General features: G+C 45.8%; 1 protein-coding gene across 1 annotated transcript in view; it reads right to left on the reverse strand.

Moving 5' to 3' along the window:
* The window catches only part of LOC119659076, a 305,119-nt gene that overhangs the window by 115,376 nt on the left and 169,654 nt on the right, over positions 1-20,089 (reverse strand). The window contains exons 3-5 of the mRNA XM_038066989.1: positions 16,866-16,970; positions 13,117-13,475; positions 530-3,258 (exon numbers count right to left, since the gene is read on the reverse strand). Of these exons, the coding sequence (XP_037922917.1) occupies positions 530-3,258; positions 13,117-13,475; positions 16,866-16,963 (3,186 nt within the window). The 5' untranslated portion in view covers positions 16,964-16,970. The remainder of the gene's footprint in view (positions 1-529; positions 3,259-13,116; positions 13,476-16,865; positions 16,971-20,089) is intronic.

Genomic DNA, 20,089 nt, shown 5'->3' on the forward strand with positions numbered 1-20,089 from the left:
AATGTGTAGCAGCTCAGCAACAGTCCGACTCCGGATTAGCGTTTCCTGCCACTTGGCTTTCCAGAGTACAAAAGCATAGTGCCGCAAGAAGGGAAGAAATACTCTCCAAAGTCACACCATCTCGCTTCGCTTTGGCCCAGAATTCCCATGCTATATCGCTGAAAATGTCGATCGAACAGGAGAAAGCGAGCATTCTTGGGGTCGCGTCGACCCCATTTAAAATCTACTCATGAGTCATATTTTGACAGTGAAAGGTTGCAGCCGTGAGGTTTGTCCCTATCCGAGGTGTTGTTGTTTTCATTCCTTGCCCTTGCGACAAACAGGGAGAGTATTCGCAATCCCTAAATCCCAGGGCTAAATAGCAATGGCACAATAATTTGCCCTAGAATTACAAATTTCTAATCTGCCAGGATATAACAATATCTCATGAGAAACATTGTAGGATCAGAGAAATTAGCTCGGAATTCCCATAATTTGTATCAAGGAGTATCTCTTTATTTATACCTTACCTTACTTACTAAAAACTTACCCCTGACTCTGGCGATATCGTCGTATTCGCATGTAACTGATTCTTTGTGAAATTTCCAAAGGAATCAGATGATGAAACACGTCTCCCAATAATATAAGGCCCTTTACTATTTTGTCCACCTCCAAGTGGAAATTGTTGCGGTATCCAAACTAGTAGGGATGGAGACGAAGATGTTGGGGAGGTGATTCCTGCTGTGTAGCTGAACGAAAGCGGTGACGTTGGTGTCAATGAAGCAGCGGAGGATGCTAGTTGTCCTGACGATGAAGACACAATTTGCGCCACCGACACTGGCGATGACAACGGTAACAACACGCTTTTTTTATAAGAATCAAAACTTTGACTGCGATCGATTCGCGGTATAATACGCGATACCTCGTTGGTCTCGTTCGGTTCACTGCCGGCGTTTCCTTTATTAAAATCACTATTGATTTGTAAACTCAAATTACTAGAACTTAAATTACGATTGCTTTCATCGATTTCCGCGACACTATAACTACTGGAAATTTTATATGTTTCGTGCACGGACACACCGTTCTCACTGCCAGGAAGTTTCCTAACTATGAAGTCGATATCACCCTTATTCCTATACGAACTACTATTTGCGTTGAATTTCGAATGGTCCTTAGAATTATTTACAAGGAGTTTGCCACTCGATTGATTACTTGAATTATTGATGCTATTCGAACGGTAGTTCGAGTTATTTCCTAATCTACTATTTGGCACTTGGTCATCGCTTAAAAACAAACTATTGGTATTGAATGAAGATAGCTGGATGGGTCGCGTGTACTGTTGCGGCGCCGAAGTCCCCGATAGGCTCGGTTCGCTTAGTATCCCTCGTTGCAAATTCGAGTGAATATTACCACTCAAATTCAAATAATGACCATTCAGCGACCCAATCAAATCAATATCACTTTGTGATGAATCAATAAAGCATATTTCACTATCAACATCATCATCGTAGTCAATAAATTCATCATCGTTGTCGACACTTTCGATAATGTCATCATCATCATCATCATCATCAGCATCGTCGTTAACGATTTCCACGAGGGTCGCCCGAACACGATCATTATCGTTATGGACGTTATTAATTACGTGCGATTCAGAGGCGCCGCTCCGTGAGGATGAAGATATTGCTTCATCTGAGGGGTTTCCTGTAAGCGAACGGTCTTCCTCAGCTGTTGCTAGAACACAATCTTCATCGCGCTCTTCGCGCACAACACGTTGCGGGAGGATCGGGGGCTCATCTTTAGTTTGCCGAAAATCACTGGTTTTACCACCAACATCCCGTCGATGGGGCAGAAAAGATTTTTTTGTCAGGTGTGGTGTTAGCTTCCGATAAAACTGGGAGTTATTCTCGGCCTTAGGACCAAAACTGTCGAGATCGCTTAAGGGTTTCTGCAAATTTGGCACTATCACTTTTCTGAGCGTTGGATGAGAATTATTTCGAGATACAGAAATCGGTGGTCGATCTTGCAAATTGTCACTTCCCGAAAGGGGTGTATTGTTAGTGTTATTTCCGGTACTAGGTAGTTGCTTAAATCTATTTGTGGTTAGATGAGGTTCACTTTTACTACTGCTGCCACTGTAGCTGATTTCACTGTTATTGGGGCTGCAACAATTGGCATTACGCGTGGAGTTATCTGCATTCAGAGAACCACCCGAAAAGCAGCTGAGTAACTCGAATCCCGCATTGACGACATGATCACTGCCACAACCGACCACATTGCCACTGTCGTCCGATTTACGGTCCCCGTTCTTCCGGTATGACTCGAACTGCTGAACCTTTCGACGAAAGTTTATAGGATCCTTGTTTTGCAAAGGACGTCCTTGCCCGACCGAATTGAGGTTGGCAGATGCACTATTTTTGTCACTACCCTGACCACGATCCTTACTGGTCGATCTGGAATTGTGAGGACGAGGACGCGGCGGTGGAACTGGCGGAACTTGAACGATCTTTTCTCCTATATCTTGCTGAGATATCACGCGAGGCAAACGCTTTTGCAGTACGCCCTGATGCGATCCCCGATTTCCGTGCTTCGATATCGATTTGCCACTGTTCGCGATTGTATAACAGCAGACTGTAGACGACGAGGATAACGACGATGGCGAGGGGGAACCACTCAGCGACTTCGAAGTGGCTTGCGGCAATGGTGTCGATAATTCGCAAAACTGTCCAACAGCGACTGATTTCGCCGATCCCGAATTCAATTCACAACAACAGCCGATCTCGCCAGAGATGTTCCTGGCCGTTGAGTTGGCGCTGGTACCGCTGATGTTGCTCGAACTTCCATTGGTAGTATCTGAGCTATTTCTAGCGGCATTTTGGCAACATACACAGCCACTACGTTTCCCGTACATCGGCCGATCGCCAGATATTCCCTCTGTATTCGAGATTACGCTTGGCGTAGTAGATATTCTTGTTTGTGGCAATGTGGTTGTTGTCGCGATCTTCGGCATTGTTGTTCTTTCACCCAATGTTGCAGCTTCCTCTATAGACTCAAGTCCACAGGACTCATCCGTTTGTGTACGATCATCAATTTGTCTGTCTACAACATGATCATCATCTTTTTCAATAGAAGATATTTCGGACGATAATAATAAAGATTGAGATCTGGATGTATGCGCTGGTGTCGGCGCCGACGATACTGCTAACGACATCGATGAGAACGACAACGAATTCGACGATGCTTGCTTCGCTGTCGACAACTGTGTTCTATTCTTGGCTGCTGTTGGGAATAAATAAAAAAAAACCATGAAAGCGTGGAAAAAAAGAAATACAGACCAAGGAAAATATTTAATAAGTTTAAATGTTATACGTACGTAGTATTATAAGTCTATTAGAAAAAAAAAGTGTTAGTTTTCCTTCTGAGTGATTTATAACGAAATTTTTGTTAGCAAATCTTAGATATTACGAAAACCTTAGAAATCTACGTCAATCCGGTATTCCCACGATAGGTAATGAACTCAACGAACCCCAAAATTGCAATGTCGGATAAGGGGGATACCAGTTGCCACTGGAGTACGGTTCAGCAGATGAATAACTGCCATATTTCCAAGTACTCTCTGTTTATATTAACGATTTCGGAAACGACAATTTTCGACTAATAAGTAATAGATCGCTTTGATGGGTATTTTAGCCAGAATAAAAACAGATTATGCACCATTTGAAATGCAATATAAATATAGAATGGGCTGAGAATCAACCCTTCCCGTAATTTACATAAAATATTGAATGGTGTCAAAGTAAAAATGATGACCGTGTTTATTTAATTATTAAAACAAAATTAAGTCCTGGCTTTAAGTCGGTGATTTTATTCTACCTTTTTTACCCAGGTGTGCATTTTGGCAACCACAGGCTACCTTCATCAGTAAGCTTTCCCGCTCTCCGGAAATGGGCGCAAACACACCATGAAACTTTGGGAGCTTATATAACTCTTTATCAATTACATCCACCAATCACAGGCAAAATCACATTCATCACTTAATCATTTAATTATTTAATTAAATTCAATGAATACATCTTTAAAATCAACAATCAATTAGAAGTCGCAATCGTAGACAGAAGTTTAGTAATTCTTCTCTTTTTTCAAAAATGACATTTGCCGTCCCCTTCATGGCACTCTGCTCTTCACTCCTGTGGCGAGGTCTAAACTGAGTGGAGAGCGCCGGTGACGTCATCTGTCTGCTGGTATTCGCAATAAATAAATTTCGAATGCCGCGAATCCTGCTTTGCCACATCACTCCGCCCCCAGATGAAACCGAGGGGTTTCAGCGATCGAATCCGGAACTGTGTTCCCCATCAGTCCTTGAAGCGAACGCGCCGTTGTTTAGGGGTGCACACGGGCTTCAGCCTGGACAGGGAGACCGCCTTTTTGTGTCCACCGATCTCGAGCTGGAAATAATGCTCTCGAGAACGCGGTACGGGCCTTGATAAGGAGGTTGCAGGACGTGCGTAAACGTGTCCAATTCTTTGGACGCACAGACAGATGCGGAAGAGTGTTGGGTGGGAGGAGTGACCTTGATGCGTCGGAAATTGTCTCTCAGCAGGCGCACCAACCCCGACATTGTGAGACCCGATCTCTTGTCGAAGACCGGATCACTTGGGAGTCTCGGGTTCTCCCCGTATACCAGCTCCGCGGGGCTGACAGCAAATTCCTCTCGGCGGGTTGTACGTAGGCCGAGTAGGACAAGAGGCAAGGACGGATCGTCGCGTGCCATAATGGCGGCTTTCAGCGTCCAGTGCCAACGTTCTAGCATCCCATTGGATTGGGGGTGGTATGCAGTAGTCCGCTGGTGTTTAAAACCCAGGAGTTTGCCTAACTCCGAGAAAAGGGCGGACTCAAATTGCATTCCCTGGTCAGTGATGACCACTGCAGGGACGCCAAAGCGAGGTATCCACTCTCGACAAAGAGCTTCAGCACAAGATTGCGCCGTAATGTCTTTCAGGCCACCGCGTAAACCTGTCGATGATTGTGAGGCAATACTTGAAACCGTGTGAGTCTCGCAAAGGGCCGAGGTGTATTGTGTGTAACCGCTTGGAAGGCCGGCGGATGAGCCCACTTCTTTCCTTACATGCCCAGTGACTTTACACTTTTGGCATGCGATGCACTCTCTGGCCCAGGAATTGGCATCCTTCTTAATGGGGGGCCAGAAGTATTTATCGATGACTAACCGATTTGCTGACCTGATGCCTGAATGTGCTAAGTCGTGAACCGCGTGGAGCACTTCCTTGCGAAAGCTGGCCGGAATGAATGGCCGAGGTCCCTTTTCTGAGTCTTCGCAGCAGAGAGAGAGGTTCGAGCCGATGATGGGCTACTCCCGAAATTTGTATTTGGGGTTGGATTTGAGGCTCTGCAGTACTGCGTCATCCTCCTGCGCCTTGGCAATAGCCGAGAAGTCGATTGAGACGGGGATGTTAACCTCGGAGACACGAGACAAAGCGTCAGTAACTATGTTGTCCTTGCCGGACACGTGCTGGATGTCTGACGTAACCTGGCTTATAAAGCTCAGATGTCGAAGCTGACGAGGGGACGTTTTGTCGAGCTTTTGTTTCAAAGCATATGTGAGAGGCTTATGGTCCGTGAATCCTGGGAACGGCCTGCCTTATAGGGAGAAGCGGAAGTATTTGATGCTCAAGTACGCGGCGAGCAGTTCACGATCGTAGGTACTGTAGTTCCGTTGAGCGGGGTTCAACTGCCTAGAGAGGAAGCTCAACGGTTGCCAAAAGTGATTCGTCTTTTGATGAAGAGCGGTACCTACTGCGGCGTCAGAGGCATCAACAAAAACGGCTAGAGGTGCTTCGCGCAGAGGAAATGCCAAGAGTGTAGTTTCAGCCAGATGTTGACGGGATTTGTCAAACGCGCGGATAGTCTCTTCAGACCACACGATCTCTCGTGTGTCCTTAGTTTTGGGGCCAGACAAGTACGCGTTCAAAACGGATTGGTTTTGGCCGGCTTTGGGCAGGAAACGACGATGGAAGTTTAGCATGCCCAAGAACCTCAGCAAATCCTTTAGTTTTCGGACGCGGGAAGCTTGTAATCGCTTGCACCTTGTCTGAGTCGGGCTGTATTCCTTCAGGGGAAATGGAGTGGCCGAGAAATCTCATCTTACATTTCATTTCATTTTAGGACTAACCCGGCCTCAAGAAGACGTTTAAAAAAGCACTCGAGATGGAGTAAGTGCTCAGACTCTAAGGAAGAAGGGACCAAAACATCATCCAAATATACGAAACAGAAGTCGAGGTTTCGCAGGACCGAGTGGATGAACCTTTGAAAGGTTTGCGCCGCATTGCACAATCTGAAAAAAGTCATCCGGGTGAACTCGAAGAGTCCAAAGGGTGTGCATATTGCCGTCTTTGAAATGTCTTCTAGAGCTACAGGGATATGATAATAAACCTTGGTGAAGTCCAAGGTCGAAAAGATACGGCAGCGCGAGGTGATGCGCAAAGCCGAATCGGTCAGGAACAGTCTGTGCATTTAACCTTCTGTAATCCCCACATGGGCGCCATTTGGTGGAATTTGGTGATGGTATAATGGTCAGCCGCGCTGGGCTTGACGGCGGGAACTGCAGTGACGACCTCTGTGGCGACAGCGATGGTGGCTACGGCATCTGTGGCGGCAACGGTGGCGACTGCTGCGTCGGTGACGACAGCGGTTGTGGCAGCGACGGTGGCGGCGGTTGCTCGTGCTGCTCCTCGCTGCGTTGTCAATTATTGTTGCTATTGGGGCTTATATAACTCTTTATCAATTACATCCACCAATCGCAGGCAAAATCACATTCATCACTTAATCATTTAATTATTTAATTAAATTCAACGAATACATCTTTAAAATCAACAATCAATTAGGAGTTTAAGTTTAATAATTCTTCTCTTTTTTCAAAAATGACATTTGCCGTCCCCTTCATGGTACTCTGCTCTTCACTCCTGTGGCGAGGTCTAAACTGAGTGGAGAGCGCCGGTGACGTCATCGGTCCGCTGGTATTCGCAACATTCGAAATAAATTTCGAATGTCGCGAATCCTTCAGCGCGACAAAACTCCCGCAAAGGAGACAACAGCAAATAACCGGGCCAACAGCACGTCCCCCAGGAATTCTACGAAACATATGCTCTCAGAGGGTCATCTCGGTTCCCATGGTACCAGATAACTTTCGCTGAGGCTTCATGACAAGAAACACTTCAGATAAGTCCCATTGCAGACTCGAATCCAATCGCCCTCCTCGAGTACGTGGGGATGACACACGATAGTAGAGAGGGATGACTTGGAGTTGTCTTTTAAATGTGCTTAGCAAATAAGATGCTAATATTGCTCTTTAAATGACCCATTATCTAATAATCCCTTACTTTCGCTTGCGTCTCCTGGATCCGGCTATGTCCAGCGGTGGATTAACTTTCTCGCTGCACACAGACCTTAAACAACCCACCCGAGAATATTCAGGGGTATTTGGTTGCCATCAAAACTATTGCGGAAAAGTTGTCAGCCACATCCCAAAAGGACGTTATAAGGCGTGACTGACTGCGGAAAATGACGCAATTCCTGACAATACATGGTGGTTACAGGAAGTACCTGCACCAATTCAGGCTGGATGATTCTCCCTTGTGTCCCTTGTGTCCTGAATGTGGTTGCACACCATAGGACCCGAAGCATGTTATGTTCCATTGTCCACGATTTTTCTCAGAAAGGAGGAGTCTGGAAAAATCCCTGAAAACCAACCTAAGCGCGCAGAATATCGTCGGGGAAATGTTGAAGTCGGAGGGAAACTGGTGTGCGGTGCACTCCGCAATCAAAAAAATACAAGAGGAACTTGGAAGAGCGGAGCGCGCAAGGAGGACGCGAAGAACGGAAGGCTTGGTCGCTTAAAGCGCAGTCCACCCCGCGAAGTAATGCTTTGCGGTGATCCCGGGAGAAGGAAAAAGGAGAAAGTGGGGGTGGTTTTAGTGGGTGAGAATCCCACACGCTGCTGCAACCTAGCGCGGCAGTGTCTTTGTAAGATTTCCACCCCCATCCATAAAAAAAAACCAGACAGACGGACAGACAGACATTGAACCGATTTTAATAAGATTTTGTTTTGCAAACAAAACCTTAAAACGAAGACCACATCCCGGTTATAGGTGATCCTAAAGCTTTCGATGGTCCTATAAAGAACGTTAATAGTAGGTTTTTCATCCACGATGATGAGCAGTTGAGGAGGAGTGAAAAGCATTTCTCCGAGATTTCGAACATCCGGTGAAGTTCCACCTCTTGTGAACTGGCGCAACAATCATTAATATTTCAAAGAAGGCCTGGAGTGCAACAACGCGGTATTTGTGTGCTCACCACCGTCACGAAGATTCTAATGAAAATTATCCTGCAACGCATCACCGAGTAACTTGATAGACAGAGAGGAGGACGGTTTACGCTCTGGATCCTCCCATACTGACCACATTAAAACCCTTCGGATCAAATGACTGTAAAAATCTGGAAAAGGAGGTAAGCAGGGTTGTATGTATTCTGTCTGTTTGACCATCGTACTATTCCTGTTTGCGTTAATGGGCCTTCTACATTTATGGTGTTGGTTAATTTGTATATTTAGAAAGCGTTGTTTCTACGGACGACGGCGCCAAATTTGACGTTGTTCTGCGCATTAATAATGCTAAATCTATGGCTATGGCTATCACTATCCCAGGATAGGATAAGACAGGTGGTGAATCGCCCTAGAACTACGTAACATAAATCATTGGATGAGGACTGAAACCTTCTCCGATCGTGGAGGGAGTTTGCCGGGAGCAGCGACAGCGATGATGCATTTGACGCTCGATGCTCCACATAAGGAACTTAACGATACTATTTACTATTCAAAATTCTGACAATGCAGCGAAATGACTTTGGGCCAAGTGAGAGTGAGGATCCTTAAGACTGTTTATTTAATTATTATAAAAAAATAAAAATCTTCCGTTAAGTCAATGATTTTATTCGGGTTTTTCTACCCACATGTCCACAAATGCCCACAAATCACTGACTTAAAAGAAGAACACAATTGTTAAGTGTAACGATTTCAAAAATCAAATTGGAGCGCCAAGAGTCTTATTATAGAAAATACTATAATAGTAATATATCTAACTTAATGTCAATGGGGTGCGAACGAAAAGGTTTCTGTGCGTTTGGGATCCTGTTTTATTCTCGAACCAAGTCGATACACTTTACAGTTAGTGGCCCTGGATGCCCACTAGCCAGCCTTCTGCTGCACTAAGTTGAGTAGCGACGATGACGGCTCGGCGAGGGGTGCAGATTCTGCAAACTATTAAAAAAAAATTGCAAATTAGTGGGCTTCTGTGTCACTGACAAACGTATAGCACCATTAAGTAGGTAGTGTAGGCTCAATTGAGACCGAATGCTGACTAGCTCCTGATCCTGGCTCTGAACAAAAATTCGCCAAAAGTAACAACGTTGCTTACGTAGATAGCAATGGAGATCATCTAAGGGGCTTACTTAATATATAGGTGATGGGGATTGCAACTGCGACCCATAGATAAGAAGAACCGAACTTTTCCTTCAATTACTTTCAACTCTGCCGAAGACGGCCCAACCGGGTTAATGAAGAAGGAGGCGCAAGTCGTCGTAGTCTAAGTGGCTGCTAACACCTAAATATCTCAGGAGTTAAGTGGAACCTCATTAACAGTATCCCTATGAATTCGCTCTAAGTACTCCCTGCAAGTCATAAAGGTATCGAAGAGCCCCGGATTCCTTGGTTTCTCCAATTTGATCGAGAAGCTGAATATTCTGCATTTAAGCAAAATCAGATGGTGGGACTCGGAACGGCACTCTTCTACTCCTGTTGATTGTTTGATCGATAGAGGACAGGCTGGTTTCTGCTCTAGACATTCCTCTACCGAATAAAGAAACGGCAAACCATTAGCTTGAAGTGCACTTCCCAAGCAGCATCCAAAATCTTATCTTGGGGCCGACAGATGCATACAGCCCTCAACCGAGAGACTAGAATCTGGCATGGCAAGTAGTATCACTGGAGCGAGTAAAATGGGCATTTAACTCGTTTCATAAATACGAGTCTGCAGGTCCGAACGTTACCATTCCTGCGCTAGTAATAGAGGGAATTGATGCCCTGGGTCTACATATTCGGAATATATATCATGCATGCCTAGCACACGTTTATATTCCAATTAACTGGCGTGATGTGAAGGTGTTATTTATTCTCAAGCCAGAGAAATCCCCCTACACAGACGCAAAAAGCTTCCGGCCGATGAGTCTAACGTTCTTTCTACTAGAAAGACTAATAGATCTGTTCATAAGGGATACACACATTCCTAAGTGGCCACTTCACCATAGGCAACACGCCTACCAGAAAGGCAAGTCCACGGAGACAGCACTCCATGAACTCATGGCAAAAATTGAAAAGGCGATGTCCGAAAAAGAATACGCCTTAGACGCATTCATGGACATCGAAGGTGTCTTCAATTATGCCTCACAGACAGCTGTTAATCAGTTGGATGCTTCACATGCTGCTGTGGCTCGTGGAGGACAAAAAGTCTTCGTGCAAGCATTTGCGGACGACGTAGCGGTAGTAATTACCGGCAAATTTGGGGACACACCGCTTGAATGCAACTCTGCATGAAATTCACAGTTGGTGCCTCCTCAATGGACTTACGGTGAACGCGAGGAACACTGGACTAGTTATGTTCACTAGGAACGCCAGTTGGGGAGCTATACGCTATCCACTTTAGCCGGGACAGAAAACCAGCTGGCACAAACAGTCAGGTATTTAGGAATACATTTCAACTCCAAGTTAAGGTGGAAGCACTATATCCCAGAACAATATCAGAAATCCTGCAGATTACTCTGGTGCTGTAGGAATGCGATTGATAAGACCTGGGGACTTTCACCAAAACGGATGCGGATGTATACATCCATAATAATACCCATTGCATCTTCTGGTGGCCGAGACTGAACTTTACTAACGCAGATTCAGAAGCTTGGTTACCTAAGTATTACTGGAGCAATGAGTACTATGGCGATTGCGGCGCTTGAAGCTATCCTAAATCTACCACCCGTTCACTTGCAAGTGAAACGGAAAGCAGCCGATGACACTCATACAGCCGATTATTCTGTCCTCGGGAAATCCGATTATGGAACTGACCCGACCCCTCGGAAAAATGACGACCATATTCCAGGCGGAGACATATGCCATTTCATTGGCAGCAGAAGAATGTCTGCGACAAAAATGGAGAGGTCGCACCATTCGAACCTGTTCCGACAGTCAGGTGGCATTTTCAGCACAAAGCAGCAGCGATATATCAAGCTAGTTAGTGTAGAGTTGTCATCAGGTGCTGCTGAAACTTGGTCGACCGAACGAAACTGATCCCGATGTAGGTGACAGAGCACTCAAACATCGCTGGTAATGAAGAAGCTGACAGACTAGCTCGCCGGGGCCAGAACCAGCTTTTGGAATCCGGCCATCCACTGTCAAGTCTACTTTGAAGGGTGAAATTGCAAGGATTCACGCAGCCGAGAGGAGAAATTTGAACTCTTGCCGGCAGGCGAAAATCCTTATGAAAGAACCTGAGGTCACCAGAGCAGCATTTTTGTTGACGCTTAAAGAAGTGGGACATGAAAACCCTAGTAGGGCTTTTAATGGGACACTGCTCCTTAAACTACCGTATGGAAAAGATTAGAGTGGTGATTTCGGCTATGTCCAGCCAGTGTGAGGAGGAGGAGTAGACGGGCCTGCACTTTTTATGCAGTTGCCGGCCCTCCTCAGATCTCAAACGAAGATACTTTGTGTAAGGTTTTCTGCAATGAAGAACCTACACACTCTCTGCCTCTGGAGAATGTTCTCAGATTCGCTAAAGCCTGCGAACGCCGTAAGCGGGAAGCCATTGAGTAGGCAATTTACGGGGATAGTACAATGGGCTTAACAACGGCCTGAGTGCTTGGAGCTACGCCCCCAGTAAACTAAACTAAACTAAACGGCCGTTGGATATAGACATTTGTGACAGCCGAGGCTTCTGTACCCAGAATTATTGTTTACGTAAAATGTATATGGATGTACGGGGGGAAACCCAGAGTGTAGTTTCTTGTTTTAGTGGGAAAAATTAATTGGAATTCGACCAAGTTAGCCATATTCCGAACCTCCTTTAGGACTTTTTTTGAAAAATTTAAGGTAAAAATAAAAAAGTTACGCAACATTATTCTGATGAAGGTCGTAACAAGAATTGCCTAACTGCGGGACCTGTAGTGACTCAAATTTTTATCTGCAGCCAAAACGTTTTTAATTCTTAAAAAAAAATTCAGCTTTCATCAAATAATGCAGAAAAGAACCCTTTCAAATATAATATTGTCCCAAATGGTACATATTCTTCTTGGTGATATCAAGAATATACCACCAAATTTCACAATGATCGGTTTATATACTTTTTGAGTTAGAATTCCCGCAAATGTGAAAAATGTCAAACTTTCGGATATGAAGACATTTATCACTGTTAATTATAAGTGAAATACAGTTACAACAAATACAAATGCATTCGTACAAGGAACTGACGCCAAGTATTTGCACAGCGCTAGAAGATTACGTAACGACATAGACGGACCACCTCCTGAGCGCTGAAGCCTGAGTCAACACCCTATAATTGCTTGGTTGTACGCTCAGAAAATCGAAGAAACACAAATTTTGCTTTGACATTTTTGCAGTGTATTCTAGGGTAGGTAAGTTAACGATCTAAGCAATAAAAGAATCGATTGTGAAAACCTCCTAAGCAGCTCCCCAAAAGCTTTGAGTAGGGGTTTGCCGCTAGTATTCCCCATCCGACTTCAATAGCTCCAATCCATTAGCAGTGACTGTTTGGAGCCAACATTAAGCTGTCTAGTATCTCCTTGTATTGCGGTACTCGATCGATCAATCCAAAAAAAAAAATCAGAGAAGCTGATTCTATAAAAAAAACGAAAAAATAGAGTAAACAGAAGAATTAAGAATCTCTTAAATCTAAAAAGTGATTCAAAAGTTTCTCAATAATTTCCTCTGCTTACGCTAGAATCTCTTGTTGTTTTCGATATCCACCTACAAATGTAAATAATTAACAAAATGACACATCTTACCACCACAATTACCGCCGGAAGTCGGAACGGGAAGCTTCGTCCGACTACTTGCGGAGCTATTCTGAGTTCCAGCCGCGACCCAAGGGAAGTTGAGCGCAGATGTTGGCCGCAAGCAGCAACATGTATCCAGCGCCGTGGAATGAGTCGCTGCAGCAGAGATCGCCTGCGGGAACTCACCGCGCTGCTCGCTAGACGGGGAACGATCGTTCCCGACGAGATCTGTTCTGGATGTGGATGTGCTGGTGGCCGCAGCCGGGGGTTGCGCAGCAGCAGAAAGACCTAGAGACAGTGGCCCTGGTGAATGGCGGACACCGTATCGAATTGTTCCCAACGTAATGTAGTTCGATTCAGGTATCGCTCTGCAATGGAAAAAGATTGAAGAGATTAGAAATGTGAATGGTTGGTGTCTTTGCTTATAATATGGGCCCCTAAATGTATGCACTCCAGGACCAATCATATATCCAAAACGGCGATACATATAAACTAGGGTTGAAATCCACAATCGGTACCTGATTCGAGTTACTAATTTTACAACAAGTCGGGAAACCGCGAGCTGGACGCTTCAGGTACGAAATGTTTTATGTATTTCTTATATAAAGATATTTGAGTTCGCCTTTGCCCTATTAGCAGGTAGCACGTAACATAAGCATATATTATGTGAAAGTATCCACGTTCGGGTGATATAGACAGTCATAGTTGAATTTTCAAAGAAACGATAACTTTGACCTATTATAACTTTGTTAATAACTTGGCGGGATCATACCCTATGTTATCATCATCATCATCAACGGCGCAACAACCGGTATCCGGTCTAGGCATGCCTTAATAAGGAACTCCAGACATCCCCGTTTTGCGCTGAGGTTCACCAATTTGATACCCCTAAAAGCTGTCTGGCGTCCTAACCTACGCCATCACTCCATCTCAGGCAGGGTCTGCCTAGTCTTCTTTTTCTGCCATAGATATTGCCTTTATGGACTTTCCGGGCTGCATCTCTCATCCATACGGATAAAGTAACCCGCCCACTGCAATCTGTTAAGCCGGTCGTGGTATCGCTTTTCGTCGTTATGTAGGCTACGGAATCGTCCATCCTCATGTAGGGGGCCAACAATTCTTCGTAGGATTCTTCTCTCGAACGCGGCCAAGAGTTCGCACTACATAGGAGAAATTATCAACGGTCTGCAGTTCCCTATCTTCATTGTTTTCGTTTGACCAGTGCAATTCGATTTTGTTCGTTCTTTCGTTTTTGGCGCTGACGTTGCCACCATGTACTTCGTTTTGTCTTCATTAATGTGCAGACCAAGATATCGCGCCGCCTACTCGATCTTAATAAAGGTAGACTGTGCATCTCGGGTTGTTCTTCCCATGATGTCGATATCGTCAGCGTAGGCCAGTAGTTGGGTGGACTTGAAGAGAATGGTGCCTCTTGGATTTACATCAGCATCGCGAATCACTTTCTCCAGGGCCAGATTGAAGAGGACACATGATAGGGCATCCCCTCGTCTTAGACCGTTGTTGATGTTGAATGGTCTCGAAATTGATTCTGCTGTTTTTATCTGGCCTCGCACATTGGTCAGGGTCAGCCTAGTCAGTCTTATCAATTTCGTTGGGATACCGAATTCTCTCATGGCCGTGTACAGTTTTACCCTGGCTATGGTGTCATAAGAGAAGCGACTTCGCAGACGGAAAAAGGAAACATGAAAGAACCAACAGTTCTGTGAACTCGAAAAGTAAGTACAGTAATTAGTTTTTCTCTGCTATTTGGCTAGGTGATCTTTGATCTTGCCAGTCTTCATGTATTCCACAGAGACTTGGGTTCTTAGCAAAAAAAATTTCGAACTCTTGACTGCGTTCGAGAGAAGAATCCTCCAAAGACTTTTTGGCTATCAACAATACTGGCCCCCAATATTCTTGGAGGCGCGTCCTCTACCACCCCTGAAGCTTGCTACTGTGCGGAAAAAGTTTGAATAACTATTTAATCAAAGTATAGGCAGATCTTCAAATAGCAGGTTGTCACTTCTATCCTATCGGGTCCTCAAACCCAAAGCGAATGGCGACTTTGTAAAAACTATAGACGCTTCAATGCTCAGACGATTCTGTACCGGTACCCTATTCCACTCATTCCAGACTTTGCGCATTATTCACCAAACTGTCGTGTTTTCTTAACCTTGGATTTCACCAAGCCTTACCATTAAATCCCAGTAGCTCCCGAAGATATTCCATTGCACACCCTTCGGACTCTTCGAGGTCACACCTGTGAAATGCGGAGCGGACCTTCCAGAGGTTCATTCACCCTGTACTAACAAACGAAACAGAGGTCCAATGTTTCGTCTCCTTGCATGACATTCTGCTTGCATCTTTCACCGAATTCGAACATTTGGCACATCAGGAGTGAATTTTTCAACGTCTCTTTGAAAGAGGCCTAATTCTTAATGTTGAAAAACGCAAATTTCTCGAGCAGCGGCTGCAATTTCTAGGCCACTCTATCATTTCTGACGGCAAACAACCCGATCCAGGCAAAGCTCAAACGATCACAATCTTTCCGCTAACATCGACATCAATGGCCTACGCAGTGGATACGGATCATGTTAGTGGTATGCTAATCCTTCACAGTTTCGCCCTAAATACTGGAAACCCACGCTGAGCCCGCACAGTATGCAACGCTCTTATCAGGGGCGCCACGATCCCTGCAAAGAGCAGACCTCTCCGTTTTATTACAAGTCTTCGCTTGGCGACCTAGCTAACCGCAGCGTTTGCGGCATGGTGACCTTCTATCCCACTTGGGTATTGCTCGGCAGTCTCCACCACAGCGAGTTTTTGACCCCGAGAATTCGGCGAGGTGATTCTTATCCAGGTACTGGTTACTCTGTAGTTTAATGCATGATGGCCTCCTCCACTGTGACGTTTCCTGAGAGATAGTCTGGATCTAGATCTGCGGAAAGACTACATAGGCTCTAGACTAGACAAAGAGCTTTCTTTCCTTGGACCGCCTGTCAGAACGTACCATTGTTTGTTGTTTTACGTAATTCCGAGAGGACTTCGCCATCGTTCGTTGCCCGTATGGAAGACACTTCCGCTCCACTGTCTTTGGACATGATCTTATAACAGCACAGAAGCACTGCAAGATACTGGAGTTGCGGTCTCCCCACCAGCAACCACATCACTTCCTCTATACTCAGTCGTACGCTGCTCGGTATTTCAGCTCGGTTTCAGGCCTTCTGCCTTCTTCTGTGGACGTTGCGATGAGTTACGCATTTTCATACTGCACCCAAACGCAGCCAACTTTTCCTCCTTCCCTACTATTTCATAAATTTAATTATTTTAGATGTTACAGTTAGAAACCTGTGTACTTATCCACGGCTATGAAGACAACCAGTGCGCGACAACTTTTTCAAGGCTACTACCTAGGACTCAGGTACATTTGCTGCAAGGGATTCATATCTACTTACTTGGACACCTCAAGGGCGCCACTACGCGCTCGTGAGCGAACGAAATCCAATAATTGCTACCATATAGGACAATCTATCTAAGGACCTAAGACTGCCAACCAACGTGCTGAGGTTGACTACAGGATGTTTCCCTTATAAACGCAAAGCTCAAATATGCGAAGAAAGTGGCAGGATTTCCAAATCTCCGGACAAGTGGATCCTGAAGTTAATATTTTAAATATTTCCACGTTTTAAAAAGGTCTTCCTACGAAATTTTTAGTAGCAAACTACATGTATGAACTACACAATAACGAAGTAAGTTACCTGTTCCATTGCTGAACACGTTCGGCAACTTTTCGGAAGGACGGTCCATTTCTTGTTAATCTCGTGCATTTCTCATCATTACGATTTGGACTCGTCATAATTCACCTAAAAATGAGAAAAGGAAATGTTATAGTGGAAAAAACTGCGAAATATAAAATAAAACTTAAGAGAAACAACAACCTCCAGCAGCATCTGAACAATAAAGTAAGGAGACTAACACTTCAAAACTTTCAAAATTTCTCCTTTCAATTACAACCAACAACGGTAATAAGGATTCAGTTTACAAAAACTGTTTCGCTCGAAACGTCCCACCCCATTGTCAAGCAAAAGACTCTCAGGTATTGTTTGAAAGCTTGGATTCTTACTAAATGTAGTCAGCTGCACCACCAAGTGCGGTAATGTCCAGAGAAATCGGACGGAAGAAAGCGCCTTCAGTGGAAGGCAAGGACAAACTGGAAGCCCCGATGTAAGGTAATGAGCACAAGGAGCGTAAGACCAACACTTCTGTGGTAGGTAGCGCTTTCTTGTACGAGATAGGAATATGAATACGAAGGCGGGAAAGATGAGGACGTACGTGCAACCTGCAGCCCCATTTCTAATCTGAGTTTAATCCAATGATGGCCAAATGTCAGAGAGACAATTTACCATCCTAATGAAATAAAACGTTCTAACCTGGAACGAAGTCAAAATTTATCAATCAAGATTTTCGCGATGGGCTCCTTAATTTGAAGTGCATTCATAAGGCTGCCTTAAAGTGACTTCTAATTCAGATTCGAGTTTTAGTGGTCAACCATTCACTATTGTGAATACCAACCTGTACAGGACAGAAACTTATAAAAAAACAACAACGAAACAACAGACAAGGAGGAAGAGCTGAGTGCGTTTGGGCGGAGCACAAAAATGCGTCGTTCACCGCAGCGATCAGTGAAAGAGGCAACGAGGGCTGACATACCCGATGAGACACCGGGGCGCCCAAATAAAGAGGAAGCCTCATCAAGTGGCGCGACTGACCGTGCGGAGATGGCAACTCTATTACCTTGCAGTGCCCCTGTTCTCGAAGTAAGCTCAGTGAGAAACGCTAGTCCTGAGCAGATGGATTTGGACACAAATCGAGTGGAAGTGCATTCGACCGTCCTCGCTAGAGCCGAAGAGGAAAGGCTCATCAGAAAGTGCGCAGCAGTGGTGAAACGCATGCGGTCGGCAACGCTCCTTGAGAGGAACGTCAGCAAAGGCGTCAAAAACGGGCTGCTGGAACTGGAGGAACTACTGGACCGCATTTCCTTTTATAGACGAACGTGGAGAGCAGCGGAAGACGATTGTAGAGCAGAAACAGTCGCACTCCCCGATAAAAATGCTGCTTGCGTCAAACGGATCGCAGATAGCCCTCTGCAAAGTCAACTGGGGAAAAAGCGGAAAGAGGACGACGTGCCTGAAGGAAACTTTATCGAAGTACTCTCCAAGGCCCAAAAAAAGAAGGCGAAAAAGGATGAAAAGAAACAACGGACTCCGTCGCCAGAGACACATCTGTCCAAAAACAAGGAGGCTGCCAACCTAAAGCCAGTAGCGGAAAAAACGAGGAAACGAAGAAGGACTAGACCGTGGGCTCTGCTCATTAAGCCGACGGAAGGCAAGACATTTGCGGAAGTCCTTAGTGAAATCCGCTACAGGATGAAACCCGAGGAGAACGGAGCAGAGATGTCTTCGATACGGAAAACGAGGTGTGGTGGAGTTCTCGTCGAACTGGGCCCAAAGACGATCAACAAGAGCACGTTCTGCGAAGCGGTCAAGGGGCTATTGGGGGAGAAGGCTCTTGTTTCCAGCCTAGAACCCATGTGCCCTCTAGAAATACGGGATCTTGACTGCCTCACAAAAAAGGCCGCAGTAGAGGAGGCTCTAAAGCGTGAATGTCCAGAAGTAACCAATGCCCGGGTAGGTATTACCTCTGTAAATGCTCAAGCCCAAAAGCTCGCCGTGGTGGAAGTCCCCGAGCAATATGCGAGGAAACTCCTTAACAGCGGGAGAATCAAAATCGGATGGGTAGTATGCATGGTACGAATGCGGATAGTCCCCACCAAGTGCTACAGGTGTCTGGATTATGGACACACGTCAGCAGCTTGCAAGGGTCCGGACAGGAGGACAGCATGCCGGAGATGCAGCCAAGTGGATCATCAAACGAAGACTTGCAAGAAAAGCGAGAGTTGTGTTCTCTGCAGGGATCGTGGCGCGTCTGGCGAAAGCGTCGCACACACTGCGGGCTCGAGACGGTGTCCGATATTCAGGGCGGAATTGGAGAGGGCTAGGGTGCGAACTCCATGATCCGCATTTTGCAAATTAACATCCACCGGAGTGCAACCACTCACCAGTTGCTAGCACAGTTCGCTGCGGAAGTAAATACTGATCTAGTGCTGATTAGCGAACAATACCGAAACAAGGACCCGTCCTCATGGTATCTCGACTTATCGGGCACCGCTGCCATCTGGGTTCGGGACGACGTTCGACTTCGTGTTCTTGCCGAAGGCCGGGGGGACGGATTTGTCTGGATCCGGTGTTTAGGGATAAACTTTTTTAGCGTTTACCTGACGCCGAATGAGTCGATTCCGGACTTTCAGCGCCGGCTTGATGCTCTGGAGGACGCCGTTTCGAGCACGGAGGGACGAATCCTGGTTGGCGGTGATTTTAATGCCAGGGCTCTTGAATGGAGCATGCCTCAATCAGACTCCAGAGGGAAACGGATTCTGGGAATGGCGGCGAGAACCGGGCTCGTATCCACGCCAACGTTCCGGCGCCCAGGTTGTGAAGGAAGCATTCCTGACATCACTTTTGCGTCGGAATCTCTGGCATCATCTGTGGACGGGTGGCGAGCCCTAGAAGACTTCTCGGCAAGTGATCATCAGTACATTGCGTTCGAAGTGTTTGACGCTACCTGCCGGCGAGCACCAACACGACGTTCCCTCTGCGTGTGGAATGTCGCGAGGGTGAACATCGGAAAGTTCGTCGAAGCTCTTGGAGCAGGTAGGACCGCGCTGGGGGGCACTCCGGGGGGTGGTGGTGTCGCAGCTGACACCGTCGTAAATTCAGTGATGAATCTGATAACGACGGAGTGTGAGGCTTCCATGCCACGGAGAGGCCCCAGGCACGACAAGCCTTCTATGTACTGGTGGACGCCAGAAATTGCCGACCTACGGAAGGAGTGTCATAAGCTCCGCCGTTTGGCACAACGTTTG

This window comes from Hermetia illucens, chromosome 6, assembly GCF_905115235.1.
Source record: "Hermetia illucens chromosome 6, iHerIll2.2.curated.20191125, whole genome shotgun sequence".
Classification (NCBI taxonomy): domain Eukaryota; kingdom Metazoa; phylum Arthropoda; class Insecta; order Diptera; family Stratiomyidae; genus Hermetia; species Hermetia illucens.